Below are 12,106 nucleotides of genomic sequence, written 5' to 3'. Positions count from 1 at the left end.
CGTAGTTCTGACCATGTTCACAACAAGTCAATGAAACAATATCATTACAGATTTCATAAACTTGAATTATTCTGTAACGGCAAAGAGTATAAGCTCACGAACATTTATTTAGAAGGCATGAATAGAAAATATACAACGTCCGAAAGCCTTTTAGATGTTCTTTGAAGCGTGTTTAATTGTGACTTATTCCAGCTGGACTATTATTATGGACATTTTGTCCGGAAGCGTGATGTGAGCTTGTAAAACTTGTTTTTGTGAAGTTTTGTGAAGTTGAGACGATCAGACAGTAACTAGGAAAGCACAAAAGAACAGCAGGTGTACAACAAAATACCTTTAGTCGAAGTGGCAAGAATAATGCACAGACATGGCTTTGTTGGAGCTGTACACGAAGGTAAAGGAAAAGCTCACTTTTTCACAAGTCAGTAGGTTGTTTTCATGCTATTTCGATTATTTTACAGAGACATATGGAAACTTTCTCAGAGCCTGGGCATGTTTTAGGGATGCATCCAGGTTGGATCCGTCAGAATGGAATTTTCCAGACTTTATATTCATGACATTTTTTAAATGATCTATTGCGATTTAATGGTATACGACAGGGTCGACGAATGAGTCGTAGCCCGCTCATTTTAATTTCAGGTTATTTGTCTCTTTAGCGAATATAATATGAATGGATTAGACAACTGAAATGTCCCTCTTAAAAATGGTCTCCCTCAGTATAACAGAGTGTGGATCCCAGATGCAGAACATGTGTGGCAATCAGCCGAAATTACAAGGGACTTCAATTCTGCAGAAACTCTTCTTGAGCTAGTACTGGAAGATGGAACTGTAAGTACAACGTAACAAAAACTTTAACATGTACGTGAAATGCATTTATTATCGTGAGAATCACCCGCAGACCTGACTCCTGTTTCAGGACTACCACTACCCCGTTGATCCATCTAAACTGCAACTCCCTCCTCTTCGAAACCCAGACATCTTGGTGGGAGAGAACGACCTGACAGCGCTCAGCTACCTGCATGAGCCTGCAGTTCTGCACAACCTCAAAGTGCGATTCGTCGAATCCAGGATCATCTATACCTACTGTGGTACTCATGGCCACTCTCATCTTCTCAAAATATATATTTGAGTGCTGAGGCGTGGGCTCCTGGCAGGTTGTGCTTTTGGCTCAGCCTGTGCCGTTTCCTCATTTTCAGGTATCATTCTGGTGGCTGTAAATCCTTATAAACAGCTTCATATCTATGGAGATGCAATCATTCATGCCTACTCAGGCCAGAACATGGGAGACATGGACCCTCATATATTTGCAGTGGCAGAGGAGGCTTACAAACAGATGGCCAGGTAGTAAAAACCTCACACAGAATCTACGCTAAAGAGCAGTTAGAGCGTTCTCACAGTCTTTTTCTTTCTTTTTCAGAAACCATAAGAACCAGTCCATCATTGTCAGTGGGGAATCTGGGGCCGGCAAAACGGTCTCCGCTCGGTATGCTATGAGGTACTTTGCTGTCGTGAGCAAATCTGAAAGTAAAACTCGAGTTGAAGACAAAGTGCTGGCTTCCAATCCAATAACAGAGGTATGATATCTATATTTGTTCCTGGATAAAGAGCCTTATTTACAAGGAAATGTGCAGCTGTCCTTTCATCCGGTCTGACTAAAGAGTTGACATCTCAAGAACTGCCCCAATGCTAAACTACAGAACGGGCTGTCATGTTAATTGACGAAACTGGCTTTTGATTGTCTCTCAGGCAATAGGAAACGCCAAAACCACCCGGAATGACAACAGCAGCCGCTTTGGAAAATACACAGAGATCAGCTTTGACAGGAGGTACCGGATCATTGGAGCGAACATGAGGACCTACCTGTTAGAGAAATCCAGAGTCGTTTTCCAGGTAAGTATATGAGAGGAGTATGCTTTTTGTGTCTGTTTCGTTTTGTCGTATTTCATCCACACTAAGGATTTTGTTATTGTTCTGTTGTTGTTGTTTTTTAGTCCGACAACGAGCGTAATTATCACATATTCTACCAAATGTGTTCCTGTGCAGACTCGCCGGAGTTCAAGAACCTGAGACTGTGTGAGTGTTTGAACTGAGAGGTTTGATCAGTTACAATCAAAGATGATGTGATGCAAAAACATACCGATGTCCCAACTGTGTCTTTTTTAAACTGTTACTGGCATCAAACACAGGACAAAATGAGCTTTAAAAAAAACCCCAAACTTCTTCAGTCATTACTTTGTGGTATTATACGGTGTGTGAAAGTGCACAGAGCAATAATATGTTTGTTCATTTGCAGTGAGCGCAGATAAGTTCAGGTACACTTGCATGGGCGGTGACATAACCATCGAAAGTGTAGATGACAGGAAGGACATGGAAGAGACTCGACGGACCTTCGCGCTGCTGGGTAAAGGCCCGCTGTTAGACTGCATCTTGCTTTTAATGCAACTTTTGGGTTAGCTTCACTCCGTTTACTCTCCAGGGTTGAAGAAGGACTTTCAGTCAGATGTGTTTCAAGTCCTGGCAGCAATTCTTCATTTGGGGAATGTCGAATTCAAAAAGTTGGGAGATGAAAAATCATCAGTTGCTGTGAGTAGTTTGTCATAGATCTGCAAAGGTCTTCTAATTAAGTTGAATGCAAAGCTAAATTGATATATCCTGCAGCCCGGCGATCATCACCTGGAGGTCTTCTGTGATTTGTTGGGTGTAAGCGCCAAGGGGCTGGAGCGATGGCTGTGTAATCGGAGGATTGTTCTGGTGGCTGAAACTTTTGTAAAGTCAGTGTCCAAGGAGCGGGCGATAACTGCCAGAGATGTTTTGGCTAAGCAGATCTATGCCCATCTGTTTGACTGCATCATTAACCAGATCAACACAGCACTGCAGGTTCCTGGAAAGCAGCACGCTTTCATAGGTGTTCTGGACATTTACGGGTAACCCAAATACGACCCTTTCTCCGTTTCCTCCGCTGGTCTGTCTCCGTCTCTCTCCATGATCGTGTTGTTTGTTGTCCTCAGCTTTGAAACGTTTGACATCAACAGCTTTGAACAGTTTTGTATCAACTATGCAAACGAAAAGCTCCAGCAGCAGTTTAACTTGGTATGCGGCACCATCATCCACAATCTCTGCTTTAGTCTGCTCACACCTCTTGATCAGCTCTGAGGGGGGTGTTGTTGCGCCTCTTAAGTGCTCTTTCATTTCAGCATGTGTTCAAGCTGGAGCAGGAGGAGTACATGAAGGAGGACATCCCATGGACGCTGATTGACTTCTATGACAATCAGCCTGTTATTGACCTGATTGAGGCAAAGATGGGGATCCTTGACTTGCTTGATGAAGAGTGTTTAGTACGATTTACACATTTTCGATTCAGTAAATCCATTTTCCCTTGATTGTGTGTAAGAGTTGCTGTCTGACCTACTACATATGGATATATTTTTGCCTCACAGTTTCCTCAAGGCACAGACCAGAGCTGGTTGCAGAAGCTGTTTAACTACCTTGGTGCCGGCCCTCTGTTTGAGAAGCCCAGGTTATCCAGTGAGGCATTTGTGATTCAACACTTTGCAGACAAGGTGTAGTCCAGTGAGCCAGTGTCCAAATAATGTAGCTTACCAAACTGCAAGCACTTGCATTTAGAATTAGGCCTATTATTACCCCAGAGCTATTCAAGTTTTGGATCTCTGTCTGCTGTCCGATTTAAACTCTTGTTTTTTGTTTTTTTTTTGCCTGAACAGGTGGAATATCAGTGCAGAGGTTTTCTTGAGAAGAATCGAGATGCTCTCTATGAAGAGCTGGTGGATGCAATGAGAGCCAGTAAGGTGATCAATTTAAATGTTTTTATGACCAAAAATAAATACATTTTTGTTATGAAAGCTGTTCCACACAAGATTGTTTTTTTTTTTTCTCATCGTAGCATAATTCTCCTATTTGTGTCTGTTATCAGTTTTCATTTCTGGCCAGCTTTTTCCAAGAGGAGGAGGAGCAAAGCAGGGCGACCAGTAAGGGCATCAAAGTGAAGCCGGCCAGGCCTTCGATGAAACCAGCCAATAAGCAGCTGAGGACTTCTGTGGGAGATAAGGTGGACATGTTTACTCTCTGCTTGCTGTGGCTTGAACTTGGTGTGCGTACAATAAGGCTGAGCTGGCGTCTCCTGTCTTTTCTCATGAGCACCGTGTTCTCTTGCAGTTCCGCAGTTCGCTTTCTTTACTGATGGAGACGCTGAACGCCACCACCCCTCACTATGTGCGCTGCATTAAGCCTAATGATGAAAAGCTCCCTTTTGAGTGAGTGCTCATAAATCTTTGATTCATATAAGTAGCTCTATTCCACCAAAGCATTTGCAAATGTTTGTTGTTGGTTTAAGTGAGTGTTTGCTCGGATTTTAAAGATACGACTCCAGGAGAGTAGTGCAGCAGCTGCGAGCCTGTGGCGTCCTTGAAACTATTCGCATCAGTGCTCAAAGCTATCCCTCCAGGTGACTTTATTTGTATGCACATAGTTACCCAACTTATAAGACTGTTATCCTCAAATGTTTCTGCTACCCTGGCTTACATGGTTTATGTTTTCAGATGGACATACATTGAGTTTTACAGCCGATACAGTGTCCTTATGTCACACCTGGAGGCAGACCTCAATGACAAGAAACAAACCTGCAAAAATGTGCTGCAGAGGCTGATTCAGGTTCTGTGTGTTTTATATAGCACCTCTTTGTATAAGCATTATCAGGCGCTGCATCTATATACAGCCCCTTCGCCTCGTGTCTTCATCTCCAGGACTCTAACCAGTACAAGTTTGGCCGCACAAAGATCTTCTTCCGAGCCGGTCAGGTTGCTTATTTGGAGAAGCTGCGTCTGGATCGACTTCGTGGAGCCTGTGTGACCATCCAGAAACACGTCCGTGGGTGGAGCCAGAGGAGGAAGTACCTGAGAACGAGAGAGGCGGCCATTGTGCTCCAACAATACCTAAGAGGACAGAGGACAGTCCGGTTAGAACCATTCACTTACAGTGCAGTTCAGTTTCGTTGGGCACCATCCTCTGAAATGAAATTCTAAAGCTTAGAAAACGTCTGTTAAACTTACAGCAAAACAGTGACTGCTGCAGCGCTAAAGCAGGGCTGGGGAGCAGTGGTGATCCAGAGACACTGGAGAGGTTACCGCATGAGACAGATCTACCAGGCAGTCCGTCTGGCCTCCATCACCATCCAGGCTTTTATACGCGGGTGGATGGCACGTAAACAGTACAGCAAGGTTGGTAACTGAAGCCACATTAATTCATCCTGTTTCTATTTTCCTATTTCATAGTACTGATGTGTTTTTTTTATATATATACCTCACAGATGATGAAAGAGCACAAAGCTCTGGTTTTACAGAAGTACGCTCGAGCGTGGCTGGCACGACGCCGATTTCAAACCATGCGTCGGCTGGTAATCAATGTCCAGCTTTCCTACAGGGTGCAGCAGCTCAGGAAGAAGATCGAAGAGCAGGTGATGATGCTTCCAGAGATATTTCAGCTGTGGATTTTATTCTTATGACATAACTCAATCCGTGTCTCTTTGCAGAACAAAGAGAATCGGGGATTGATGGAAAGACTGACCAGTTTGGTGAACTCTCATTCTCAAACCGTGGACAGACTTCATGGCCTGGAGGTGCAGCTGGAAAAATCAACCAACCTGAAAGCGTCACTGGAAGCAAGGGAGAGAAAAGCAAAGGAAGACGCTAGTTTGGTCCGTCTTTGAATTAATGCCTAAACTTTGATTCGGTTATATTTGAACCTTCTTTGAATTAATTTAGTTGACATCTTATCGTAACTCTAGACAATTGCGCAGCTTCAGAAGGAGATAGAAGCACTTAACCTTGAAAAGCAGAACCTGGAGAAAAAGCTTGAGGCTTCCATCAGAGAGGCCAAAGGTAAGAAGAGTCAAGCCTCTTGTATACAGTGGTGCTTGGATGTTTTTAAGCACTGTAGGGTTTTCTTTATTTGTGCTTAAATGTGCCCTAAAGCATCATCAATTGAGAACAAGCCAACAAATAAGACAAGAATTGATTATTTATTTGTTTAGGAAAATTATCCTTTATTACATACGTACAAGTGGCATAAGTTTATAAAAATATGTTGGAGAGGGACCTGATGTGAGGACTTCCTGTGAGGAAACCCACCAGAATCCCAGAGTTTAAGCTGTTCTGTGCAGATAAGTGGGCTAAATTCTTTCTGAGCTGATGTGCAGGACTAATCAGCAGTGACTAGAAACAGTCTAGTCCCAGTTTTTGCTGCACAAGGGAGTCTCACCAGTCACTGAAAGCAGAGGTTCTCGTTATTTCGTCAGTCGCATTTTGTCATGTCTTATTGGATTAATTTCCTCAATAGATGAATGACAAAGTGTATATTTTTTGTTTAATTGTAGTACTTAAATGAGTGCCTCTTTAAATGTGACAATCTTTTTGGTTGTACTCATGCAGAAATAGAAGATATGAAGGGATTCGCAAACCTTTAAGCATCACTGTATAGTACACTGACTGCATGCAAATGTGTGACCAGCCTTGAAATCTTACAGAGAGCTTTGATCAAGTAAGAAGGAATCTTCTGGAAGAGAAAGAGAGTGAAGCAAGGCTTAGAAAGTGAGTCATTAAAATGCGCAACGTACATCTTCAGCAGATAGATGCAGACAGTTGATGAGCTGTTTCTTTGCAGGATTGCCGAGAACAACATTGAAATCCAGAGAAAGGACCACGAGACTGAGGTGGAAACTCTTAAAGAAGAGATAAAGAGATTGAAAGAGGAGCGAGTGAGTCTGCAGAGGAAGGTAGAGGAGGGGGCGCAGGTGAACTCTGACCTGCAGGAACAGGTCATTCAGCTCACCAAGCATGTCAAGGCCATCCCAGAGCTGCGCAGAGACCTGAACAACCTGCAAAATCAGAGGAATAACGTGGACCGAAAGATGAAGCAACAGTCAGAACAAGCAAGAGGTACAAAGTTCATACCTCCAATTAGAAAAAGAACTCACCTTACATAGATACAGTATTTTGGTAATGATCCCTGAATATTTTTCTGCAGCCAAAATGAAGGAGATTGCTCGACAGCTTATTGGTGGTGTTGTTGAAGAGGAGGTACTTTTGGGGTAAACCACTGTTAAAGTATTCCCATCTCTCACTGCATGTCCTTTTAGCATTTGATCTCACACTCTTCTTCTCTTTGAAGACTAACTCCAGACGACTCTGAGAAGATTTCTGAACCGGAAGATTTGCTGGCAGCCTTTGAAGGCCTTCAGAAAGCTACAAGGTTTTACTTTTTTTTTTACATTTTTACTGTTAACCATTTTGTGCTTTGTACCTGGGTGAGATATCCAGATTTCACATTTGTTTTCAGGATTCTGGAAAACCACCAGAGGGAGCAGAGGGAGAACTACGAGACTCGAGTGGAGGGCTTGACACTGAAAGTGGACCACCTTCAAAATGAGAACAGCAAGCTGCAAAACCTGTTCCAGGAGAAAAGCAATGTCAATGAAGACATTCGTCAAGAAGTTTCTCGGCTCAGCAGTGAGAACTCGGTATGTTTTTGGATTCTTTATTCCACATCACATCATTGGAATAGATGATACTCAAAAATTGGTGTTTGATGTGACCAACAGGTTATACCAGAGCTGAAACTGCAGGTTTCCGAGCTGCAGAGACAAAAGCAAGAGCTCGAGGCCCACGTCAATGATCAGAGCAGAGAGTTAGCAGGTATTATTATTTTTCAGTCCAAGAATCTCACGGTGAAGTTCTTTTGTAGTTTAGTATTTTTAATTGTTCGTCTGTTGGATTTTCCCATGTCATCCTCAAGAAAAAAACCAGGAGATCACTCACACTCTTCAGAGGAGGATTACAGAAGAGACCTCACAGCGCAGGTAAATCACTCCTCTGCTTCGTAAATCTGTTTCTTGATCAAAGAAAGGATGTGCATTTTTGAGTTATCCTGATTATTCATGCTTTTTAGGTATTTTGAGGAGAAAGCCAAAGAGCTGGAAGAGGCAAAGGAGGAGCTTGAATGTAGAGTAGACGACCTGGAAGAGGAGAACGATCACTTGAAGAGACAACAGCTGATGGAAGGGGAAGTGAAGAGGAAACTGAGAGAGGAGACATCACAGTTAGCTGCTGTGAACATGGTGTGTTGTGTGTGAAGGGTAAAGCGTTACTGTATGATTATAAGAAGTGAGTATAAGAATACCAGACAGTAAAACAACACTTTTATCCCAGGACTTTGAAGAGCTGCTTGACCAGAAAGACAGATTAATAAAGAAACTCCAGCGCCAAATCAAGAGCCTTGAAACATCACAGAAAGGTAGTGTTAAGTAACTTATATATATAAAAAAAAGAAGCGTGTGAAATGTCAAATGACTGTAGTTACACCATATTCTTTGCTTGTCTTGTCTCTCACAGCAAAACAAAACTCTACCTCTGCCATCCCTAAAGAATATCTCGGCATGTTGGAGTACAGGAGAGAAGACGAAGCCAGGCTCATTCAAAACATCGTTCTGGGTAATCTTCTCCTCCACTATTCTTTTAACGTGATCACATTAAAACCAATCACTTTTATTCTCAGAGCGCTGCAGTGAACAAATTTAAGTATTATATTGGAAAAACACGACAAGTTCTCCTTAACATGCATTGCAATTTGTTCACAGACCTGAAACCAAAAGGTGTGGTGGTCAACATGATCCCCAGCCTGCCAGCTTACATCCTCTTCATGTGTGTTCGCCATGCTGACTACCTGAACGATGAAGCCAAACTCAAGTCCCTTATGAATGCGATCATCAGTGCTGTTAAAAAGGTCATCGTGGTGAGGGTCATTCTCAGTGTATTAGCCAACATTAAACTCTCCGCCCTTTTTCCTCATTCAGTGAGTGGGACTCTATGAATATGCTAACGAGTCTCACCCACGACTTAGCCTCTTGCATTTCGGCAGGACAATCAGTGGGTGTCTACTTTATAGAAAAACTTATCATTCGGCCCCTCAGTAAGTGAGAGTTAGCAGCCCTTATTATTTTGATACTGTTGGGTTGTTAAATTGTGAACGTGGCAGTCACTTTTGGTGGACCGCTCTCCTGGGGTTCAGCTGTTCAGGGTCAGTGGCGGCTGCAGCACTGAAACTCAACCGGCTGCGGGTTAACTGCACTGAGATCTTGAGAGAAAGCACATGAAAATAAATGGCTTTATTGGACATGCGTGCTCATAGTCGCAGTGCCTCTCATGTTAATGCGTAGAACTGCGTCTGCGTCAAATTTGTGAAACAGCTTCTGGAAAAACGAAGACTGTAGACCCGTGTCCTCTCTGGTACTTTTTGATGGGACTCTGCAGCAGAGGTGTATTTCACATAAGCTGAGTCCACTTCTGCTGCAGTTTAACATCTTTGGTTGAGACATTAAAGCTCACAGAGTCTGGTTTCATGCTATCGCAGTCATAAGCAGAACATTTTATCTCTGCCATTTAAACAACTTTTATAACTTGCTAGAACCCCACCCAGCTAGTAATTATGATTGGTTGGTGCCAGTTCATCCAAACAATCTATGTAGAACATTTGAGCTGTCAAACTTCACCTTTAATGAGGCTGAGAGCGGTGCTGAGCACATTCAGAGCAGAAATGCTCAGCTGTCGTCATATGGAGCAAGTTGGAAAATTCATCTATGGTGGAGGAGATGACACATGCCTTAAAAACGTCATGATTTTAGGGTGGAAATCGTTACATGGGCTCCAGAACGGGCTGTGGTCACTGAAAACATTTTCACTGAAAGCATTTTGTTGTATTATAAAGAAGATATTCAAGTGCCTTTTCTGTTTGAATTTGAGCCCTGTTGACATGTTTCTGTTTTAGGGTCACCACAAAGACTTGGAGTTGTTGTCCTTCTGGCTCTCAAACACATACCAGCTGCTCAACTGTCTGAAGCAGTACAGTGGGGAAGAGGTAAGAATTTACTCACCTGGGACTCCACTGTCAGGTTTTTTTTATATATTTTTATATATATCTGTCATTAATGTCACATACAGCTAATGGTGCTTATTTTTTGTATCCTGCTTCCATTAGGAGTTCCTGAAACAAAGTACCCCTCGTCAGAAAAAGAACTGCCTGCAGAACTTTGATTTGTCCGAACACAGACAGATTCTCAGTGACCTGGCCATACAAATTTACCATCAGTTCATCACAGTCATGCAGAAAACTCTTACTCCCACCATTGGTATTTTACAAAACTTATAAAAAAAAAACACGTGCTGATTCTAACCAGGGTTAACTTTTGTGAGCAAGCTAACGTGTGCTTCCGTGTTTTCATTGACAGTACCTGGTATGCTGGAGCATGAGAGTTTACAGGGGATTTCTAGCATGAAGCCAACGGGCCTCAGGAAGCGTTCCAACAGTACTTATGAGGACGCAGAGGCATACACCATCTCCTCCATCCTGGAGCTGCTCTCTGTCTTCCATTCCAACATGAGCCACCATGGCATGGACCAGGGCCTCATCAAACAAGCCATCAAGCAACTGTTTTTTATCGTGGGTGCCATCACCCTCAACCACATCATGCTCCGCAAAGACATGTGCTCCTGCAGGAAAGGAATGCAGATCAGGTTTGTGTTTGTGACATCTGAATAAAAGACAAGAAAAGGTTCAGTTTTATAGCTGCTCTGCTCTTTTAGATGCAACATCAGTTATCTGGAGGAGTGGCTGAAGGAGAAGGAACTTCAAAGCTCTCATGCTATTGACACTCTGAGGCCGCTGACTCAGGCTGCCTGGCTACTGCAAGTCAATAAATCCACTGATGACGACGCCAAAGAGATCATTGACAAATGCCCTGAACTCAACCCTGTTCAGGTACTTTATTCAGTGATGTATGATCTACATGCTTTGGAGGTTAAGAAGCTTGTGTTTTACACCAAAAACAAACCTCAAATTTGAATTTGTAGATTGTCAAGATCTTGAATTCCTACACACCTATAGATGACTTTGAGAAAAGAGTGACCTCAGCATTTGTCCGCAAAGTTCAGGTGAGCGTCACTGTTTGTTCGGATATGAATGTGATGAGCCCCTTCTGATGAAAAGTCTGCCATATTTACACCTGATTAAAATTCTCCTTCGTTGCAGTCATTACTTCAAGATCATGAAGGGTCCACGCAGCTGATGCTGGATACAGATTATCGTTTCCAGGTGACGTTTCCTTTCTGCCCGTCCTCACAGGCTCTGGAGCTGCTGCAGGTCCCGAGCAGCCTCTATCTGGACTTCCTAACCAGGATCTGACACCACAGGCCTTTGACCTTTCACTTCTCATGCCTGACTAATACTCCAGTGGCCTTTACTCACACCGTACTCTATATGGAACACTTTCAATAGGAAATGTACAGCACATATTTGAAATGCAGGACCAGAGAAATGATGACAAACAACTGAGCACAAGTCTTCCCAGAGCAATATTCTCACCAAAATCCAAATTATATAGGTTGATATTTTATTCTTTCTAGTATTTTGTAAATTTAATTTCAAATTCAAATCAATTTATTAGTTTTGAACAGTAATTTTGCAGCTATGTTAATGATTTGCTTATGTTTTCAAGCTCTAGTTTTGACTTTTGAGAAGCTTTCTTCTGTTTTAAGTGTCATGTTGGCTAAATTTTCACTGATTTGGTCACTGAAGAAAAAATTATTAAACTACTGTGAATATTGTTAGTTTCAGAACTAAATATTATTTTTAAACATTAGGATCTATTGTATATATGTGATTTCAAAGCTGCTTTGTCATGCTGAAATATATTTAGTAAGACTAAATTACGAGGTGATATATCAATTGTTTTAAATTCTACACATCTGAGTTTGCAATGAGATGCAGAATTACTTAACTAACCATAGACAGTACGGGGTGTCTTTACAATCATGTTACAACTGCTGTAGGAGTTTCATAAAGACTTCTCTCCTTAAAATCTGTCACTTTTTCAGTTCTGATGTCATGTCAACACAGGATGAGACTGTCGGGACACACTGACACTGAAGCGTATAATGTCACGTTGAATTAAAGATTTTACATGTAGTTTCTTTAATGACGTGCAGATTTTTTAAGGTGATTATACTAAAAGGTATATGTAGGTATATGTAGTCAGTATATAAGT

At 42.2% G+C, this 12,106-nt stretch overlaps 1 protein-coding gene across 1 annotated transcript; it reads left to right on the top strand.

Moving 5' to 3' along the window:
* Positions 1–275: 275 nt before the first annotated feature.
* Positions 276–11,699, top strand: myo5c (myosin VC). Its single transcript, XM_072386022.1, has 40 exons — positions 276–391; positions 715–825; positions 914–1,085; positions 1,194–1,338; positions 1,415–1,571; positions 1,744–1,887; positions 1,989–2,070; positions 2,291–2,398; positions 2,474–2,580; positions 2,656–2,921; positions 3,006–3,087; positions 3,192–3,332; positions 3,435–3,557; positions 3,720–3,803; positions 3,929–4,063; positions 4,171–4,268; positions 4,373–4,459; positions 4,554–4,665; positions 4,758–4,969; positions 5,066–5,231; positions 5,321–5,467; positions 5,543–5,707; positions 5,798–5,891; positions 6,536–6,599; positions 6,673–6,947; positions 7,036–7,099; positions 7,180–7,260; positions 7,348–7,528; positions 7,610–7,703; positions 7,804–7,867; positions 7,957–8,125; positions 8,217–8,301; positions 8,400–8,498; positions 8,645–8,799; positions 9,832–9,921; positions 10,042–10,192; positions 10,292–10,577; positions 10,647–10,821; positions 10,914–10,994; positions 11,092–11,699. The coding sequence occupies exons 1-40, from the start codon at positions 365–367 to the stop codon at positions 11,242–11,244; spliced, it is 5,232 nt and encodes a 1,743-aa protein (XP_072242123.1). The 5' UTR covers positions 276–364; the 3' UTR covers positions 11,245–11,699.
* The last annotated feature ends 407 nt before the right edge of the window (positions 11,700–12,106 follow it).

Source organism: Leuresthes tenuis, unplaced genomic scaffold, assembly GCF_036924035.1.
Source record: "Leuresthes tenuis unplaced genomic scaffold, fLeuTen1.0.hap1 SCAF_5, whole genome shotgun sequence".
NCBI classification, from domain to species: Eukaryota; Metazoa; Chordata; class Actinopteri; order Atheriniformes; family Atherinopsidae; genus Leuresthes; species Leuresthes tenuis.
The sequence above is the reverse complement of the archived record's forward strand: the minus strand, read 5'-3'. Positions and strand labels throughout refer to the sequence as shown.

Excerpts from the sequence above, each read along its gene's own strand:
- myo5c (XM_072386022.1), top strand. The coding sequence starts at position 365 with ATGGCTTTGTTGGAGCTGTACACGAAG. Across the intron at positions 392-714 it reads TGTTGGAGCTGTACACGAAG|TATAACAGAGTGTGGATCCC; the intron begins GTAAAGGAAAAG and ends GGTCTCCCTCAG. Across the intron at positions 3,804-3,928 it reads ATGCAATGAGAGCCAGTAAG|TTTTCATTTCTGGCCAGCTT; the intron begins GTGATCAATTTA and ends GTCTGTTATCAG.